The 22,848-nt window shown below is 27.3% G+C and overlaps 1 protein-coding gene across 4 annotated transcripts in view; it reads right to left on the bottom strand.

The window, feature by feature from the left end:
- LOC124492557 (potassium voltage-gated channel protein eag) overlaps window positions 1-22,848 on the bottom strand; it is a 44,611-nt gene that overhangs the window by 2,162 nt on the left and 19,601 nt on the right. Inside the window, exons 3-13 of one of the 4 annotated variants that reach the window (XM_047055475.2) lie at window positions 17,952-18,185; window positions 13,960-14,031; window positions 11,101-11,360; window positions 9,207-9,307; window positions 8,986-9,093; window positions 6,548-6,734; window positions 6,384-6,477; window positions 4,274-4,416; window positions 2,185-2,374; window positions 855-1,285; window positions 33-251 (exon numbers count right to left, since the gene is read on the bottom strand). In XM_047055475.2, coding sequence (XP_046911431.1) covers window positions 33-251; window positions 855-1,285; window positions 2,185-2,374; window positions 4,274-4,416; window positions 6,384-6,477; window positions 6,548-6,734; window positions 8,986-9,093; window positions 9,207-9,307; window positions 11,101-11,360; window positions 13,960-14,031; window positions 17,952-18,185 — 2,039 coding nt within the window. Of the gene's footprint in view, window positions 1-32; window positions 252-854; window positions 1,286-2,184; window positions 2,375-4,273; window positions 4,417-6,383; window positions 6,478-6,547; window positions 6,735-8,985; window positions 9,094-9,206; window positions 9,308-11,100; window positions 11,361-11,568; window positions 11,678-13,959; window positions 14,032-16,713; window positions 16,773-17,951; window positions 18,186-22,848 lie in introns of those variants that run through there. The other 3 variants (XM_047055476.2, XM_075729619.1, XM_075729615.1) reach the window with 3 other exon arrangements.

Here is a 22,848-nt window from a genome sequence, read left to right as displayed (position 1 = left end):
AATTAACATCATTTTTATTATTATCATCATACCCGATGTCTGAGATTATAAGTGAGCACTAGATTTCTTGCAAATGAATTTGCAAATGCTTGATAAAAATTGAGTACTTCGATTAATTTGTCACGTTTGATTGCATGTAGATCGCAATATGTTAAAGCTCGAACATTGGCACATGACTGTCCTATGGTTGGCTCTTTCCAGAATGCATCGCCAAATACATCGCCTTTACCCAGAATGGCAACCACTTCGTCCTAGTTTGAAAAAAAAATGAAACAAGAAAAATTTGAACAATTGATTCGAGTGTTTTGTAATTAAAAAACACAAAGGAAAAAAAATCCTGCTATACAACAAATATCAATTTTGATACCAAAAAAAAAAATGATTCAGTTATCGATGCGTGAATTATTAAAGCAAAGAAATTCACTGTTACAATATGGCCAAAGAAAAAATAGAAAAAAAATTATAGACATATCACGGAATCTTTTTGCAGTAAATGTTTACATGATCGAGATCATGATATCGACTATGCAAGTAAAATTCTAAATGTTGAAATAAATTGGATCATGTTGTGGAAAAAATAAGAAATCGATCAAGAAAATAAATAAATGGCAAAAAAAAGTTCGGGTTTGTTAAAAGTTTGCATCGATATTAATAAAAAAAAAATAACCGAGAAAAAATAAATGATCGAAAAACTTTTCATGAACCGAAAAAAATAGGAATGAAAAATGATAAAAAAAAGCAGATTTAAATTATCAGTTTGATTCAGATGACCATCGTAACTATAACAATGGAATTGATTGTAAAAAGTTGTATGGAAAAGGGTTAAAGAAAAATTAAAAAAAAATTGCACTTACATCTTGAATCACTTCCAATGATCCGGAAATGACGAAACACAATGAATCGATTGATTCACCAACATGATATAATAAATCACCGGGTGCACTATGATCCATAGAGAAATACATGGCCATTGCGCGTAAACAACCATCACTGGCTAATCGAAATGCAGGATGTTCATTGAACACTTTCCGGTTAAGATGGACACAAATATCGGCGGTCATATCTTTAGGACAATAGCTTAATACTTTTTTCGTATCAATTCCTTTACTCATAGCCCATGTGGACACTACATAGTCCATGACACGTTCACTTAATGCTTTTGGAAGCTCGTGTAGTTTCATGAATTCTCGAACATTGTTCAACATATCATGATATTTCGCTGTGGCACTGGTCATCTGTTGTATGATGGTCGTTACATGACCAAATATCGTTGCATACAATAGGGCTTTTGATCAAATCGGCAAGTGATCCAGTCGATTTATACAAATTATACAATATAGAAAAGAATAACAATAGCAATAAGTAAAAGGCAATTAATCATAATCAAATGAGTCAAGATGAGTTATTATTGGTTTATTTCCAAACAAATTCAAAATCATGAATAAGAGATAATGATCATAATGGTTTAAACAAACTAATGATTCTCGCTATACAAAATCTGTCATACTACTGTAATTACTATTAAGATAAATCAATTATTTTACATAAATTATCAATCATTTCATTTGCTAAAACATCGACATCATCAAGAAAAAGGAAATTTAAGAATGTTTGCCCAATTTTTTGACAAAATTCTATAGGCGTTGAGTATTGCTCTCTAGATTTTTCCATCACACTGCTCTACTCTCAAACAAAAATAAATGATGAATGTCAATGGCCAAAGCGATGAAAACATTAAAACCAGAATTTCCTAACGGCTATTCGTTTCCGTACAAATTCCCGAAAAAAAATCAATTCGATTCCAATTATTTTTAGTTCTAAGATTTAGTAGCATCTTTCAGAAAAAGGATATAACCAAACAAAACGGAAATTAAAAAATTTTCTGTCGGTTCAATGTTTGCCCAAACGTTCAAACATTCATTCATTGAATGCATATCTGAATAGAAAGCCAAACAAAATTAAAATACTGATTCGATTTCAGTGCTATATGAAAATATTTTATTTGGTTAATATAAGGAAAAAAATAATGAAAAACTATTGTATATATGCCTAAATATGTGTGTTTTGAATCTAAATGATAAAAAAATGAAAAATGATGAAAAATAAGGAAAAAATCTAATTTGAGTATGAACATGTATGAATAAAATATTTTTCCATTTGAATAATAAAAATTGTAATACATACCTCCAATGACCATCATACAAATGGTAAAGATTTTTTCATTATCAGTTTCAGGCGCAACATTACCAAAACCAACACTGGTCATACAGGTCATTGTAAAATATAATGATGTTATATACATTGTTGATCGTTCTGGTCCACCTTCAAGCTCGACACGAGCTGTAATATTATTGGGCCTCAGATGAAATGGAAACTATATATTGAATTAAATTATAAATAGAGAAAATAGATGAAATATTGAAATGTTGAACATATTCAATGAATACTATCTTAAATTGTCATTTTCATTGTAAAACAAATTGATAATGAGGAAAAGGGAAAGCGAATCTCTCATATTCATTGTCATGAAGATATATATGGTTTTGATAAAAATAAAATCTCATTGGAATCATTCGTTCATTTTAATGTAATTATTACCTTATGGATATACGGGATTTATAACGCTATTTGGCCTCAGAATCAGATCATGGCCCATGTATCGATAGATTTGAATAAATCCTACCAAGAGATAGAAATTTTTTTTCCTCATAATCATCATAAATCGCTTATGTGATAAATTCCGAATGAAATGGAAATAAAAATGAAAGATTCAATATATCAGTATTACTGAATTCAAGCAAGAAAGAAAAAAAAATCTTGTTGAAATTCAGATTTTTTTGCCATTCCATTCAATTCTATTTTTCCAGATTCACTAAAATTGAATTCATTTTGGGATGTTGAAACAAAAAGAAAACAAACCCGCAAAGAAAACAAAAACACATCACTATGTTTCATGGAAGACGTTTTTTTTAAAAAAAAATGAAACAGTATCATAAAAGAAAAATTTCAACGACAATTCCCAATTGAGAATTCGATTCTGTTGTTACATTACATACGTACATAGTGAGCGCTTCAGATACATATTCAAAGATCTATATCTCTCTATTTATTCTATAGAATCTAGATTTTCATGAAAAACGTTTTTTCTGCTTTCCAATTTTTTTTTTTGTTGGTTTCGTATCCAAATTCATGAAACAGATTGAATGAATAAATATTGACAATAAATTTTATATATGAAAACGATGGCCATAGAATGGCTACCTCATTATCATAACTATGGAAATCTATTGGTATGATATGGCATACAAAAATTGTGTTCAATTTTTTTCGATTTGTAAAATAAAAACAAAGTGACCATTTCCTTGTATGGTGATGAATTTCAGGACACCATAAATGATTACTAACAGTGAAAAAAAATTGTATTATCATAATATCCGATGCGATTAAATATGATTCAAATTATATGTTCGCTTTTGTTATATGTCAAAAAAAAGATAGAATGATTATAGAACAAAATTTCTTTTTCTAACCCAAAAATAATGGCAACAAAATAACTAAAGCGAATGGAAAAGTGATTAATTGGAAAAATATTTCATCACACATCATCATTGTCATCGTCATGATCAATATAATCAAGCTATTGTCTAATAGTGACTATTGATGTAAATGTGATTAGATATACAAAGTTGAAATGTAGAAGACAAATAATTAAATATCGATAAATAGTTTTAGTAATGGGACAAAAACAACAACATCAATGAGAACGAATGATGATAATTACAGCATAGGTCCCATTTTTTTCCTGTCAATTTATCGATAATCTTCTTATAGAATATTCTTCTTTATTTTTTTTTGTATTCAATAATCTATCTCATTGGTTGTTGTTGCTGCTGTTTTTGTTTTTGTTGTTGAGGATGAATCAAACAAATTCCATCGATCGTTTTTCATTCGTTTTATTTTTATGGATGATCTTTTTTTTCTGACATGATGATGTTTCTATTTTTCGATATTTTGTTGTTATATTCAGTGCAAATTTTTTTTTATTAATCCCGAATATAAAACTGAAACAGGACTAATATTGTGCTTGTTCCATTATTTAGTTTCTCAACAATTCTTTTGAGTTATCAATAACGATTTTTTTTGTTGTTGTTTCATATGCAAGATAATAAAAGTGATGACATACCTGTATGAAAGGAATAAAAAACGACCATTAATAATCGATATTTGAATGAATAAAAAAAATAACAATTGTGTGTGTGTGTAAACAACAAACCTGTGTAACATTGCCCAATTTCCATAGCCAACTATAAGTGAGGTAGTTTTCCGAATCGCTACGACCAATACTATACCAAATACATGCAAGCCAATGGGCGACTAACATGTAAAAACAAAGTAACAAAATGAGCATTGCAGCACCTATGGAGAATCAGGAAAAAAATTGTATTCATTAAAATTATCAATAACAACATATATGATCAAAAAAAAATACATCATTCCGATTGTCATGAAATTTTTTTTCGTTCTTGTTATCAAACGTAATAACAACGAACAAAACAGAATTCCAATAAAAATTCCAGAAATATACTGGAATTCTAAATTGTGGAATTTTTAACGACATAATAATGAAAATTATGGCAAACAAATGACAAAAACTCAGATCGCCCAAATCTATGATGATGACCATGTGTTTTGTAGCCATAAAAACGAAATCACCAAAAATTTTTTTTTGAAATGCTAATTTTCTGTTAATATCGAGTGAAACGAATTAAAAAAAAACTATTTCATCTAAAAAAGCAAGCATGTTATCATCATATATGCATTATCGGGCGTATATATTAGAATTTTGAATCAAGACCGTTTTTATTTTCAATCTGATTCAAAAATCATTTCGCTGATGGATTCCTGGAGCAAACCTCTGAATCAGTCTTGTTGTTTTTCTCTCATTTTTATTTCCATTCTCGCTTGACTGAATATCAATCATTTTCAATGAATTTTCGATGTCGACAGAGAAAAAAGCCCAAAGCTAAAGGCGTATCAAAGGCGGTTTAACGGTTATCCTATTTGGGTTGACCTTTTTTTCATTCAAATACATGTAGAGTGAGTATACAAACGACATATACAGAAGTATTTCACGTCAATGTCAGGCAATGATTTTGAATTGGTTTTGAGAATAAATGAACAACAAGAACAAATTTGTGCATTTGAAAAATTCTGTTCATGACGTCCATTATTATCAACATCATCATTGGAAACTAACCAAACGTTGAACCTTTCTGATTTATTTTTGTCTGATGTCTGAGGTTTAAAATTTCATAATATTAGTTTATCTTATGCAGCATCTGTATTGATAATCGATTTTTTGAATAAAGAAACATGAAATGATGATTATTTTCAATTTTACAATCAATGAATAGAAATTGAAAATTTTTTTCTCGGAAAAATTCTGCAAAAGGATTTTGTTATTCTAGTTCTTTTTCGTGTTTCCGGTTCCTGGTTTAAAAAATTTTATGAAGTCAATTTTTTAATTCAAACAAACGAGAAAAAAAAAATTAGAGAAAATGCTATCAAATATTGAACAAAAAATGATGGTGAAATCATATTGAGCAATAATAATCAACCGCTTGTAACAGGAAAATGAAAAAACCTATTTTCGTTCAGCGAATGAAGAACTGCAACTAATTCTCAATTTCCAACTTATCAATCATTTGACTAGAAAAAAAAAATTTCGGTTGCTCAGTTTGCTACACACATCCCGATACCATAAACCGTTGTCGTTTAATAATAGTGGTTCAATTTTATTATATTCTTTATTTTCGTTCATGCTTGTTTAGCATGCCCAACAGAGAATATCCACTTTGCGATCAAATATTCAAGTTAGTGCATGACACGTTTGTTGTTGTCATCATTATCATCATCATTAAATATCGGTCGTCCTAACGGAAATTATTCGTTATTCAAGCATAAACAAGTATTCCACAAAATACACGCATATGTGTGTGTATGTAATAAGAAGAAAAAAAATTTAGGATGCTTTCACCAGGCTAGAAATAAATTTAAAATCTTACATCGTGTATTACAGAATTCCAGATTTAATAATAAGTATATATATGGTACGTGTGTATTAAGTGAGCAAGCCAAAAAAAAAATCCCAGACAGATCCAGAATACATGTGCATTACATTTTCAAAGAATAAAAGAATTTTTAGACAGTGTCGATCATGTCGTTGATGACAATCAATATATATCCGATAACGTTGTTGATCGGTAAAATTTATGGTTTGAAAATTGTTTTTGTTTTAAGCTTGATTTAATGCATCCATTCATGCATCAAACCATTGTGGTTTGAGAAAGATATTTTTGTTAGAAAAAAAAATCTAAACATACCATATTCAAGGTAACGGTCCAGTTTTCTCACAACACGGCCAAGTCGTAATAGGCGAACTACTTTTAAGGCGCTAAATAAACTGCCGATACCTTGCTGTGTTTTTAAAAAAAAAAACAAAAGAGAAAAAATTAAATAATTTTAATTAAATGACATGAAAACTTACATCTTCAGTATGATCGAATGCATTAAATATATCATAAGGCAGACATGAAAGTAGATCAATAATGAACCAACTCCTGAGATAATTGACACGAATAATTTTCGGATCTGAAACTACTTCGCCACCAGGTCCGACGAATGTTGTGTGAAAATTGAGCACAATATCAATAAAAAATATCACATCAACGATGCTATAAAAAAAATGAACATGAGACAAAATAAATGAGATTAGATTGGATGTTGATTTGAATTGATAAAAATGCAAATATAATTTTGGATAAAATGAAAACTTTGAAAATAAATTCTTGGTTACTGATTCAAGGCTGATTCTCATACAGACAACCAAATAAATAAATAAAAAATCTTATGAAAAAAGAAAAAAACAAAAATGAAATTAACGAGCCATGTAGAATTAAATGCAGAATAAACCGAATTAGAGAATCAAACGATGGAAATTTCAAATTCCAACAAAAATGAAAAGCAAACATTTGTCCTAGAAACCAGTAGAAAATCTCTCATTCAGGCTCATATCTTTATAATTTAAATAATAATAATAATAATAAAAAACTTTGGCCTGGATATATTCTTCTGGGCGTTAAGTTTTTATGTTATTTAATTTCAAATTTTAATCATGACACAAATGGAATTGAAATTGAAAAAGTAAAAAGAGACAACAAAAAACAACGGGAAAAAATTATAATTAAATTATTCATTCAATGTTTACATTTTTGGTTGTTGAAAATATTCTCGGTTTCTTCTATGAAAAAACAAAGATGTGTGAGTGTATGTTCAAAATGAGTAGAAAAAAAATGGAAAACCAATTTTTTTTTCGAAAAAAAGTGACACCAAATAGTCTATGGATTCTCATTGATATTAATAGTGTTTGTTTTATTTCTTATTTTATTTCAGTAAGAGTTTTATTCTTTCTGTTTTTTTTTTTTTTTTTTTTTTTTTTTTTTTTTTGGTTCTGGAAAAACTAACGTTAGTGAGTTTGTTGACGAAAATTTATTCACATTTATCATTAAAAATCTTTTTTTTCAATAGAAAAAAAATCACCAAGTTTTATGGTTAAAACAAACAAAATTTACATACAGAATTTTTCACCTAAGATAAACAAATTGTTCCGAAAAATGGACATGATAGACGATATTATTTCCGTTTCGGCCATCACAATCATCGGTTAACAATCAGCGGTTTGTTAACTATTAACAACAACCACAATCTTGTCAATATATCCAACAATAGAATTCGAGATCTCATATAATGGATTTACATGCACAAAAGGTTTAAATTTTAGGAATCATATAGAATTTTTATTAGGTTATTCTGTGATTTTTTTTTATTGAAGCTAAAAATACGTTATATGGTTTTGCCTGTATGCGTGTGTGTGTGTGCGTTAGGAAATTCAGTACCGTAGTGGAAAAACCGGTCCAAGAAAAAATATACTTTTTTTTTGCTGAATGGCACTGAACAACACAACGCCGTGACAACCGTAAACTAGAAGAAAGATTTTTTTCTACTTTCAAATCAATTACTTCGGACATATACACACACACATGTGGTTTGTGAAATAAAAAAAAAAGATTTCATCCACGGTTGTCGTCATTGGTTTTGATGACATTATATAATCGCGTTAATGATCAACACGAGTCATTCATATAACAATAATAATAATAATAATAATGATAATAAAAAATATTTTTGAAAGAAAAAGAGTTTATATAGTCTTGTTTTTCCATACATGGGTCATTTTGTTGATTAGATTCCATCAATGACGACATTATATATTACTGAGTATACGAAATACAATTATAGATTTTGGTTGAACAAAAAAAAAAATATTTCATGGCTAGTATTATAGTTATAGTTCTAGTTATTTTTTTAAATGTCTTTACGCCAACCATATGCCATCTGTGTAAATCTATGCATTGAAATACAATAACAATGGAATTTACAGTATGTATAAATACCAACATTTATATTGCCATGAATGAATGGTGACCTTTTCATTATCACATATTCCACAACAACAACGACAAAAAATTATTCAAAAGAAAAGAACAAATCTGTTAGAAACCTTGGATAGTGGTTATTGCTTTTATTTAAAAAAAAAAAATAAATAAATCCTTTGTATTGTAATGATGGGGAAATGCCCCTGTACAATAATGAAACAATAAAATTTTGGATGTTAAACCTTGGAAAATGGAAACAAGAAAAGTTTTTTATGTGTGCAGATTTTTTTTTAATATTTAATTGTAACAAATAACAAATACTAAGATTATCTGGTATACAGAATGATCAATCGAATGAAAAGTTTTAAAGATTTGGCATTAAAAAAAAAATTTTCAATTTTTCTCTACTAATTGATAAAAAAAAACTTAACAGATGACATTTGAAAAATTGGATAATTGAAAAAATTTATATATATATAAATATACTAACCTGTCAAGCACGAGCAGACTAACATCTTCGGAAGTTTTATTTTTAAAAGCAACATTATATGGAACCATTATGGCAGTGTAAAACGTCAAACATAATATGACCCAATCCCTATGGACATAACGAATGAAAAAAAAAAATTTTTTTATTTTTTCATTTATAATCCAAATGTCAATTTAATCAGTAATGTTATTATTTATTATTATTATTTGTTTCAAACTTACCAAATGGCTTTGAATGCACAATAATGTAGTAATATATGTGGCGGTGTTTTCGGTGCTTCTTGTCGATATTGTGGCAATATATCCGAATTTAAATTAATCAACTTGTATTTTTATAAATAAAGAGAAAAAAAATAACAGTGAGAAAAAAAAGATAGAATAAAAGACAATTATAATGGCTTGTTGTATGAAGAATTCATTTTCCTGAACAACAACAACATAATCAGCATTAACAACAAAGAGAGATTATCGCGCGTATACAAGCAACAAATAAGAGGATTGACATGAACAAACAGAAAACAAAAATACTTGAAGAACGTGAATGTAATCTGAAGCAAAAAAAAAAAAAAAAACAAGAAAAGAGCCTTTGTAACAATCTTATCAATGTATAGATGTTTTTTTTTGTGGACAAATCGATTTTTTTCCTTCGGTATTGTTTTCTTTGATCGAAACAAACACATATGACATGAACATTGATGGAATGATAGCCTAATTTTTGAATTAAATACATCACAGAAAAAAAAACTAGTTGGTCATTTTTGGTTACCCTAAAATCGCGACTAAAAAACGCGTATTATTCAAAAAAAATGCTGATAAATAGTCTCTATGGTTAATTTAAGGAAAAAAAATATCTGCGTTTTGGTAGTCGCGATTTTAAGGTATATTGAAATGGTTCGAAAAAAAAGACTTAAATAATAGAAACTTTATATATCTATCTTTGTTGGACAATTTTCATTGTAGATTGAGATGTACATATGGTGTTACTATAGTCATAGTGTTTGTAAACTGAATCAGCAAAAAAAATTTTCTTTTTATTCTACATGAAAAAGATGAGTGTGTTTATATGAGAGAGTAAGACAGAGATCGGTGAAAATTAATCATTAGCCAACATATAGATAGATAGTAATATAGTATATATTTGTCTCTGTTGTTGGTAGCTAATGTTTACTTTTCAATTTATATAACGGTTCTGTTTTGATAAGATCAAGTATTATATTTATAACATAAAATAACAACATGAAATTGGCCATATGATTTTATTGGCCAATGCCAATAATATAATTCATTATTTCTTTATATTTATTTTTTTTTGTATGATTTTATACTTGAAAATCTAATTCAAGTTGTGCGTTTATTGAACATTGATTCTGAATCGTGCTATAATCATCAAACATGATATTAGAATGAGATCGAAAAACATTGAAACCTGTAATAATAATTTAAATAAAAATACATTGAATCAAAACAAGTGACATATGAAATATTTGTTGTGAAAAAATTCGTGTAAGACCCTATTATAGTCATAAGTCTGAAAATGAAATTCATATTTAAATTCTATTGAAATGGTATATTTTCGAACCAAAGATTTTTGTAATAAAAAAAATGCTTTAGGTCTAAAAAAAATAATTTCAATAACGTTGACGACTTTTAATAGTAAATTAAATTGAATGAAATAACACGAAAAAATGCATACGAGAGTAAATGTAGCTGAAATACACAACAAAAAAAATCATCATCGAAATAATCATAATGATATTATCTAGCATGGGAAATGCAATGATGAGAAATGAAATGATTCTAAGGAAAACATGATGCAAATAGTAATTTCCTCATATATATTCATGTTATTAAAATTGTATTGAATTGAATAACCTCAATAAATTCAAAACATCATCATTGTTGGTGATCAAATCTAATTGAATTAGATTTTTATATACTTGTCCTAGTGGTTGATGGTAATGATGATATTGATGATCATCATCATAAGGTATATCATCATTATCTATGGAAGAAGATGATGATTTTTAATGTAGATAAGAACCAAATAAGCAATAACATTGATCACAAGGGAAATAAATGAATGAATAAATAAATTGAAATCATAACTACTACTTACTTGGCCCAAATGATATTGTTTACTTGAACTAGTCTCAGCTTTGATGACTGGTAGATGTGATGAAAATTGTTGAGCAAGTACCGAACGGCTACGTGTTACCGAGCGGGCTAATCGTGCAAATTTACTTAAACCTTTTTGTGCATCTTCTTCGATTGGCTGTTTCAATGCGGTTATATCGCGAAAAGTGAGCAAAAACAATACAACCACATCTTTTTCGTTTTTGATCGGTGCCACTTGTAATAATAGCCATAATGGTGTACCTATATATATGTATTTATGTTTACAACAACAATAATAATAATGATGAGAGACAAAAAAAAACAGAAAAAAAACAAAATTATTATTCTTATCATCATTATGAGTGTTGAAGCTATTGCAATAATGACTATCATTAAGAGAAATTAGTTAGATTATAATCATTATTATTATACTTTTTGTACATACAAACACACACACACACACACACACTTATGGTACTTGACATCATCAACATATGTTGTTGATGATGATCGTGGTTGGTCATCATCAACATTGTTTATATTCGCTTCACATTCACATTTCAACAAAAACACGTTCACTATTCACATGATGATAATCATTATGAATGTATAATAAAGAGTAAAAGAGAAAGTGTGTGTGTGTGTATGAGAAAGAGAATATTGTAGGAAATAACACTTTATGAATGAAAATTAATGAATTGTGGAATATGGTCATAAATGTACAATAGCTGGATAGATGCCCAACATGGTAGAATCATTTAAAAGTGAGCTTCGCTGTCATAAATGATTTTGAAATCATTATAAAACTATGAATATTTTTATTTCTCTTATGGGCAAACATATAAACATGGTAAATTGGTAATAATATTAAATTGAATATAATTTTTTTAGTTTTATTTTATGTTTGTCACTATCAAATATTAATGGCTGATAGGATGGAAATTTCTTTTTTTTCGATGGACAACCAAATAATAAAAGAAAAAAAAACAAAAACAAAAAAAAAAAAGAATAATGATCAATATTATCGTTGTCGCCAGAAACAAAAATCCGATTCATTTCTAACAACAATAAGAACAAAAATGTAAAAGAGAGAATAAAAGTGTATAATATAAAGAAAGAAATGAAGGGAAAAAATTCCAAAACAGGCCATTTATTCTGAAAACGTTTTGTCCATCAAATCGATTGTATTTGTCCTTTATTCTCTGGTTGATAATAATAATAATAATAATAATGACGTTGATGATTATGATGATAATGGTAGTGGTGATTCTAACTGTTCAAATTACAATCAATGTCGTTCGTCAATTTTTGTATTTCATCGAGTAAGTTTTTACTGGTTAAACGATCATCTCTTTAACATAATACAAACTGGTTACAATTGCTAAACTGAATCATGTCTACAAAAATCTAAAAATATAGTCCACAAACACTAACAAGGTCACACACATATATTCCGTGAAATAAATTACCAGACCATGGACCATAAAACATTATCAAACGACCGACCATCGTCATCATTATACAAATATATATGTTGCTTTATATGAAAGAACAAAAAAAAATATGACCTAATTTGATGGATAAAGTGTATGTATGTTGGTGGTCGATTGTTGTTGCTATAAATAGAATTTCAAATTCCAACACAGTCAAAATAGGATATAGACGACGACGATGTGATGACTGTCGCATACAAAAACGCACACACACACACATATATATATAGGCATAGAATGAAAGAATAAAATGGAAATGGAACTTAAAATAGGAAGGCTAAATTTGGAACAATGAGAAAAAAAAGAGAAAAGACATTGGTTATGAATCACTATCATCATCATCATCATCATGATTGTTGATCATGACAAAATATTTTGGTTTATTTTTGACGGATTTTGTTTCTTTCCTTGATTGCACTAAAATGAAATGGATAAGAATGTTTTGCAACATTTAAATAAACATTGCTTGAAATAATAATAATTTGTTGTTGGGATGTTGAACAATGGAAAAAAATTTCAATTTTCTCAAAATCATCCGCATCAAATTTCAAACAATTTCAACAACAATGAAAAAAAATAAATAAATGAAAACAAAATGAAAATGGGGGAAAAAACGAGTTAAACAAGAGTAACATTCAAGTAAAAACGATGAAAATCGATTATTCTGACATGATGATGAAATACCAAAAAAAAAGAATCGAAAGGGATATATATATTCAATCTACAATTAAATATATGTGTGCAGCAAAAGAAAAAAAATACAAGTCATGTACTCTCTACTACATTCAATATATGCAAACATGAACATAAAATGACTAACATTTTTGTTGTTGTTGTTGTTATTGAAATGAAAAAAAAGAATTTCCGATGCCGTTGATATATTTTAACGCGATAAAAAAAAAGACAACAAGAGAAAAAAATGTAATATAACCCATGTGATTTTTTTTGTTAGTTCTGAATAATAATGATAATATACACGAATCATCACAGTTGTGGATAGCAAGTCAATTCAGGATGGTAACAACAACAACAACAATAACAACGGAAAAAATCGAAGAATTGAATAATAACATGGAATCTAACATAACAACAACAACAACAACAACAAAAATTCATTGGTGATTGAATAAATTATTTATAAAAATGGTAAATATAACGGAAAAGAAAATAGGTAATGGGAAAAAAAATACAATGAAAAAGAATCAACGATGACGACAAACAGCAGCAGCAGCAACAACAACAACAGTAAAAAAAATTCAAACGGAAATAGGAAAAAATGAGCTAAAAAATAAAATTAATGAATCCAAATTTACACACAATGCAACTATACATGGTATTTTTTTTTATTCTTTCCACAAAAGGCTTACCTGAACTAGATCTAGGTGATGTATTATGGCGACTAATTGGCGATCCTGGGGCCGAAGCAGCCGAATATGGTCCTACATACAATATGATTTTTAATTGTGTTTTGGTTTGTATTTTTTTTTTCGTTGTTTGATTTAAGTATGAAAAATTATCATATACACGAAAAAAAACATGAAAAAAAATTGGAAACAATTTTAATTTTCATTAACAAAACGACCACTAATAGAAAAGCATCGGCAAAATAGATAGAGAGAATCGCACATGAGCCAAGCAAATGACATTTTTTTTTATTTCAAAACAAAAAAAATTTAATTAGAATATTCAACAACATCATTTTCATAATAATCATATACACACACACATATAAGTATCAATTCAGAAAAAAAGCCAAAACCAACAAAAACACGCACACACACGCACAGAAAATTCAAGTCAGATGAGAAAAAAAAATTGATAATGTTTAAAAGCATTTAAATAGCATACAGAAAATTTAAAATTTGTAATTATTCAAAATAAAAAGTAGAAACAAAAACAGTGTATAAAAGCAGAAAATTACATAACAGAATAAAAGTGTAAAGAAAAAGCATCAAACATGAACCAAAAAACAAAAAGCCAGACAATTCAACGAATTTTTTTTTTACAGAGGCTGTAGAAAAGTATTTAGGTGTATTTTTCTGTGTGGGTGTGTGTAATAAATTAGACCAATTAAATTTAATTGATGCACTTCATTATTATTTCATCTACTAGATTTTTTTTTGTAATGTTAAGCTGAAAAAATAGATAGATTTCATTTATTTGTTGTGAAATTGAAAAAAAAATTCTAATAAATTAATGAATTTTTTTCCATTGTTGTTGTTGTCGTAGTCGTCATTGCTGTTGTCGTTGTTGTTGTTGTTGAATGTGATGAATTTTAGTTCTACTGAATGGTTCCGCTATTTTTTTTGTTTTGTTTCGTTTAGACAGGAAATCAATATCATTGAATTTGAAGAAAAAACATGGACAAACAAAAAAAACGATGATCCTAACACAATGCAGTTATGATTTGCAATCAAAGCAATAGTCGATGATGATTATTTTCAGCATTGATTTTTAATTAGAAATCGATACAAAGACAACAATAATAAGAATTTATTGGAAAAAAATACAGAGATATGAAAAAAGGAAATCGATTGTCATGTTAGGATCCGGCAAAAAAAATTGAAACAAACAAAAAACCAAAAACATGATAATACAATGATAAAAAAAAGATGTGAAGAAATCATCTTGAAAACTAGATTTGGTTTTTTTTACTGGATTGAAATGAATTTTTAATAACTCGTATGATTATCATTATATTTGAAATAAAAGTCGGAATATTTCGTCATTCAGGAGATAAAAATCTTTATGTAAATCACGAATGAGTATTTGAGAATTTTTTTTTTCAAAACACACTGTTCACCAGAAGAATTATTTTAAATACGAAAAAAAATCTGAATATATCATCTCGATTCACTGAATAAAATGAAATTATTATCATAAGTAATAAAAATAGAATTCAGTGGATTTGCTATCATTGTTATCATCATATAATCATTATTCAATTTTACAGAAAAAAAAGTGTTAATTAAACCAACATTCAAATTCTATCAAACTATTTATTAATTCTGCAAAAAAAAACTTGGGCGGATACAAAATTATATACATTTATATTTTTCAAAAGTATTCAACGCATTAGACTGATTGAGACGATAAAAAAATGATAATCATCCACTATTATTATTATTATTCTGGTTGATGATGATGACAATTCTATAACTTTGTTGAATTATTAGCTTCCGAAAACAAAACAAAAAAAATTTAATTGAAAATTGAATAAATAAAAAAGAAAATAAATAAAATAAAAGGAAAAAAATACATATCTATAGATATGATGAACAGCTATATATCATGAATGTATGATATTAATTAAACATTCATCTATATATTATATTGTTATGTAGATTATTATGCAATGTTTACATTAAAAAAAAAATATTTGATGGGCGGTAACTTGTTTATTCTATGGTTCATGAAATAAATTGTCATTATTATCATCATCACATTTTATATGACGATTGATTGTACACAATGAAAACGATGATGATGATGATGAGGATGATAAATAGTGGAAAAAAATATCAATGATATGATAAAAAAGCTGATCATGAAAATGAAAAACACCTAACCAAACCAATTAGTTCAGAATAATTTTTGTTTTTTCATCAATTTGATATACAATGATGATGGATAGTATAAATAGGAATTGACGTTCGATATATTGCTTGTATATATCCAGAATATACATCATGAAGTAGTATACACTAAAAAAAAAACACTACTAGACAACAAAGGTGCGACATACATAGAAACAGACAAACAATGTAGAATAGAAAAAACAATGTATGAAAGGCTTGGATGGATAGATGAATGATAATGGTAATAAATATCCATAACCATTCAGAATTTTTTTCTTCTTTTTTTCAATTCTCAATGATTCCATGTGTGTGAATGTGTGTGTGTGTGTGTGTTTGTATGTATGTAAATATTTACAAAATATTCATTTTATAGTCATATAGATAGAAAATAAAGATCTATTTAGCTTTATATACAATGAATTTTTTTTCCATCATCTTTGAACACACACACAAAAATATATTTATATATATAGAGAATGGAAATGGAGATGAAAACAAATATTTGTTGTGATCACGCAAACACACACACACATGCATACATACATGGTTTGATCCTTAACATAAGAAGACAATCAAATATCTCAGCTTATATCAAATATTTCACAATTTTTGATGAGAAAGATGATGGTGTCCAAGAATCATGAGAAAAAAAACTAAGCTAAAACAATTGAAACAACAAAAAAAAAATTTCTGATTGAAATGAAAATCAAAAAGTATTGGCTGATGGATCGATTTTTTTTTCTACTGCTGTGTTTGGTGGTCGGAAGTGGTCGCAATACATATATATATGTGATTGAATAAATTGGATAGGAAAAATACGTTTGAGAGCAAAAAGATTCTTTTAGAACAAAAAAAAAACACTGAATAAAGCAATTTTTCGAGCACATTTTTTGATGTCAAATTGACATGAGATATATATGTTGTATCCAATTTCGTCGTACAACAACAAAACAAACATGACAATAACAATACAAGAAACATAGTTGACCAACCAACCTATGATGATGATGAACATGATATTGATATTCTGTTTGTAAGAGTAAACGAAATAAAAAATGAAACAATTTGGCCTAAACTGCTGCTGCTGCTGCTGCTGCTAGTGTTTTGTGTAAATGGAGGAAATCAAACAAAAAAAAACGAAAAAATTTTCACGCCAAAAAAAAACAAAGACACTTCATCAACAGATTTCTCAGGAGAAATCATGAAAATGGTGAAATGGAGTTTCATTTTATTTTATTTTTTTTTTTTGCTACCGTTGTTCTGGAAATAAAAATAATAATATATCAAATGATGATGATAATGGTCATTTTATGAAAATTATCAAAATTTTGTTATAAACAATTTATAAAGAATCAAATTCCACCACGCATGCAGAATATCTGTATGCATGGAAAAAAAATTACAAGAATTGTCAATTGATTGATGCAGTTTATGTTGGTGATGGTGATTATATATTGAAGGCAGCCTATTGTGAAATTTTTATTGATTTTCATAATTAACAAAAAAAACAAATGTAATAATAATACGTACACACTGTGACACACATACGAACAACAAAAAAAAACAAATAGATTAAATAAACACTCAGCAAATGAAAATTAAGAGAGAAACGAGAAAAAACCAGCGTTGTCAACCATTTTTTTTTTCACACACACATTTTAATGTAAAATGTTTTTAAATTTTTTTTTTTATAAACCCAAAACCATATAACAAGCAAAATTTTCAAAACGAAGCAAAAAAAAATGAAAGATAAATAAATGTGATATATATAATTGACTTACGTGTTTTTTTATATAACAATATTTCAAATTGTTCAATAACATGATTATCCAATACTTGTTCGATTCGTGATATAGTTTGTTTATCGGTCATCTCACCGTACATGAATGTACAACGGCAACTTTTCTGCATAACTTCGGCACGATTATAGCCGGATATACGACAGAATGATTCTGAACAATAAACAATTGGATAGTCGACAATCTGGGCATTGGCAAGTAAAAAACTGCAATCAGCTATTGAAAAGAATAAAAATAAAAATGAGAAAATTTTAAAGAACAAGAATTATTAACATAAAAAAAATGTATTTTACGGAAGAGAAAAGAAAATAAATCAAAAAAAAGTCCATGTCTACACATGTGCACACAAACAACTTACATTAAAAAAAAAATTTAAATTTGACAACAAAAAAAGTGTCAATAAAATTTTAACAACAACAAAAAAAAAATTGACAATGGTCTGTGTTGAAAGCGATGTGAAACACACACGCCCACAAAAAAAAGTTTGTTAACTCAGAAATAAAAAAAAACATCGATTCCTCTTTTTTTCATCTTATTCTGGCCACTGTAATGATGGCCATTTCCTTTTCATAAACTTTATTTTCCACCAAATTTAAAAGTTCAAAAAAAACATATAAACGAATTCTGGTTCTATGTTTTTGTGTGTGTGCATGTATGTATGTGGTGTGTGAAAAACTAATTCATATTAAACTTGTTGTAGTTTTTGCAAGCAAAAAAAAAACTTTCCACAATGAAATTTTTTTTTCTCATTCACTTTCTCTAAAGACAACTAGGCATCAAGAAAATTGGATTCTTGCTCCATAGGATGTCTGCTGCAAGTTAGAATTAAATTTTTCAAGTTTCATTTAAAAAAAAAATCAAATATGTGGAACATGTCGTGTGCAGAGAATGTTTAAACCATTGTTAACCATTCCACGAATAAACAACAACAACAAAAATAAAAAATAAAATCGAATATATGTGGAGTGTGTTTGTGTTTGTATATGCATAGTAACTATAAGCCCTATGACTAAGAGAATTTAATTCTTCATAAAATACAAATTTCATCACCAAAAAAAAAAAAAAAAAAAAAAAGAAATAGAAAGTGTTCTAAATTTAAATTAAACTTGGAATTCATCGAGAGCCAAATCGAGCCAACAATAATAATTAATATAATAATAATTTTTTCACAAACCAAACAACAAGATATATATAATATTATGACTAAATGTAATCTGAATATGTATGAATGTAGATACTATAGATTTAACTTGATAAAAAAAAAGCTAAATCAAAATAATAATGAAAAATTAAAATGAAACTTGACATTTTTCTATGCATCCATACTGTATATTCAATTATTTTTACAAGTTGAATATTTTTTTTTTCAAAGAATACATAAATATATGCCATAATTTATATCAAAATCTAAGATTGATAGAAAATTGATTCATCTTGAAAAGATCAAAACATTTTATCATTTTGATTCACTATGAAATAAAATACAAATCTAAACAGTTGTTATTGTGTGTGTGTCATGTTATATCAAAAAAAAAAAAAAAATGAGATAACTTGAAAAACAACAGACAATACCATTAGGTAAAAAGCATGAAACAACAAAAAAAAAACTTGACATTATGATATAATTTCATTCTTGTGAAAGGAAAAACATAGATAAACAAGATTATGTAGAATAGGGGTGATGACAACAAAAAAAAAATGTTGGCTTGAAAATCTTTCAAATAATATTCTGACAGACGAAATCATTATCAAAAAATGAATGAATGAATGCAAAAAGAATAGAAAAATAAATTATTCTAGCCATATATGGTGAAATAAAAAAATTAGTTTCAAATATCCAATAACTAAGTATAACTTATATACTATTGTTGTTTAGAATGCTTTCAGTTAAATTATGATTGCTATTATTATTATTATTATTATCAGAAAAAAAACTGTATATGATTATGATGATCACATGGCCATTAATGATGATCCTATTTTTTTTCTACAAAGAGAATCTTTACAGAATAACAGAAAACAACAGCAGCAAAAAAAAAGTAAAACTCGACTGTGATTGAATTTTGTCTATTGTTAAAGTTGAACTCTTTTCGATTCTTTCATGTCTTTGTTTTTCTCATCTGATGATGTTGTTGTTGTATCTTATATATTGTCTTATAGATCAGACAATATATATATATATATATATTGTGTAACATCACCACCAGTAGCAACAAAAACAAAAAAAAAAAAAAAGCAAAACCTTTTATCATGACAATACATATATATATAAATATATGTAAACACATACCCTGTAGAATAAACAACAAGGAATAATAAATATTAATAATAATCTGGTTATTAAAAAAAAATAGAAAAGAAAAGAATGGAAAGAATAGAATAACAACAACAACAACAACAACAAAAGTTAAGAAATCGATGATAAAAAAAATGATGCTTTGTTGTTGTTGTTGTTGTTGCGCTGTCTATATGATGATGATGATGATGAAGAGACCTATGGAGAATAAAAAAAAACGAAATAATAAACCATAAAGAGGAAAAAAATAAAAGTAAAATCGTTTCATCGTCAACGAAATTTTTTTAAAAAAGACAATAATTCGAACAATTTATTGAGCTTAAAATAATAATAACAATAACCAAAAAAAAAAAAAAAATTCATTTTCTTGGTAAAACATCAAAGATAGTAAAGAACAAAAAAATTGATGCATTCGTGTGTTGGTATTATTTGTTGAAGCGAATAAAATCTACTAACATCAAGAATAAGAAACAACAACAGCAACAACAAAACGAAAAACATTAAAGTTAAATACTAAAGTCATGAGAAGAAGAAGAAGAAGACAAAAATATAATCTTATGCACAGAAAACTTGCCAGAATAACTAAAAAAAACGGGTAAAAACACCAAAACGGGTGAATAAGAAAACAACAAAAAAAAAACTTTTGTTAGATAAAAAAAAAATTCTTTCAGTGAATAATCAACCAAACAGAGAATCCAAAGTTGTTGTTGTTGTTATTTTGTTTTTTTTGGTTTTCAAGAAAATGTTTCGTTAATTGCATCGAGAAAAATTTGGTCAAAAAGTTGTATAAAAATTATGTGAAAAATGAAACAAATTTGATGATTTATTGTAATGTAATGAAGAAGATTCAACTCGTATTGAAAGGATTGTCTAAAATGAAAAAAAATGATAAAATTTGTTCGCATTGTAATTTTCTCTGGGTCGTCCGTCCAAAATTGCTGAATCAACCGAAGTCCCCAAAAAAGTATCAACCTGTTCAATCCCTATCCGTACAATATTTTCCAATGCTGTACCTGATTATTGTGAATTTGGAAACATCATTGCTGTTATGACAACGGAGCCAAATAGCGGAAATACCAACCACACCCGAATTGGCCGAAGCATTCTCTTGAGCAAGGGGATGTAATATTTAAAATCCAAAACATGATTGTTTTGGAATGTTAATGATCAAAGTTGTGATGTTTGAATATTTTAAATGGAATGTTCGACTTTGATTTAATGAATGTTATAACCTAATTAATGTTTCTAATTGATTGTAATCTAGTATATAAACCCATCCCAAATTATCATTATCCATCGAGTATCTGGGATCTATGATCTGCGTATACTTGATCAATAAAGCTTTATTTTATCCACAAATATATGTAAACACATACCCTGTAGAATAAACAACAAGGAATAATAAATATTAATAATAATCTGGTTATTAAAAAAAAAATAGAAAAGAAAAGAATGGAAAGAATAGAATAACAACAACAACAACAACAACAAAAGTTAAGAAATCGATGATAAAAAAAATGATGCTTTGTTGTTGTTGTTGTTGTTGCGCTGTCTATATGATGATGATGATGATGAAGAGACCTATGGAGAATAAAAAAAAACGAAATAATAAACCATAAAGAGGAAAAAAATAAAAGTAAAATCGTTTCATCGTCAACGAAATTTTTTTAAAAAAGACAATAATTCGAACAATTTATTGAGCTTAAAATAATATAATAACAATAACCAAAAAAAAAAAAAAAAAAAAAATTCATTTTCTTGGTAAAACATCAAAGATAGTAAAGAACAAAAAAATTGATGCATTCGTGTGTTGGTATTATTTGTTGAAGCGAATAAAATCTACTCACATCAAGAATAAAAAACAACAACAGCAACAACAAAACGAAAAACATTAAAGTTAAATACTAAAGTCATGAGAAGAAGAAGAAGACAAAAATATAATCTTATGCACAGAAAACTTGCCAGAATAACTAAAAAAAACGGGTAAAAACACCAAAACGGGTGAATAAGAAAACAACAAAAAAAAACTTTTGTTAGATAAAAAAAAAATTCTTTCAGTGAATAATCAACCAAACAGAGAATCCAAAGTTGTTGTTGTTGTTGTTGTGGTTGTATAGGTAACATGAGAGTTAAAGAGTTTAATGTTGAATGAATGATGAGAAATGGTGGCAAAAAAAAATAGATTCAACTAGAAATTCCAAATGAAAAAAAAACCATCAGTATTCGGTTATTGTGATAATGAAAAAAAGCGTGAAAAAAATGCTTAACCACACTGTATAGCATACTTATATATAAAATAGATGGATGTCTTGTTTGGGTTAGAAAAAGAAGAAAAAAAATTTCAATGTTAATTAATCATAATGTTCATGTAGACAGTAACGTTTCAAAGTTTTTTTTTATTTTTTCGAAAAAAAACTTCTTACATTATTGTTTTGAATCAAAAGAAATGATTGAATTGATGATAATAGGACACACATGTGACATATATTTTTTTCATATTACAATTGTGAACAAACCATTCAGTCCATAAGAATCGAAATGGTTTTTCTTCATAATAATGAAAAATAATAAATGTAAAAATCC

The sequence above is a fragment of the Dermatophagoides farinae genome, chromosome 1, assembly GCF_024713945.1.
Source record: "Dermatophagoides farinae isolate YC_2012a chromosome 1, ASM2471394v1, whole genome shotgun sequence".
Taxonomy (NCBI): Eukaryota; Metazoa; Arthropoda; class Arachnida; order Sarcoptiformes; family Pyroglyphidae; genus Dermatophagoides; species Dermatophagoides farinae.
Note: the sequence above shows the minus strand (reverse complement) of the source record. Positions and strands in the feature narration are given on the sequence as shown.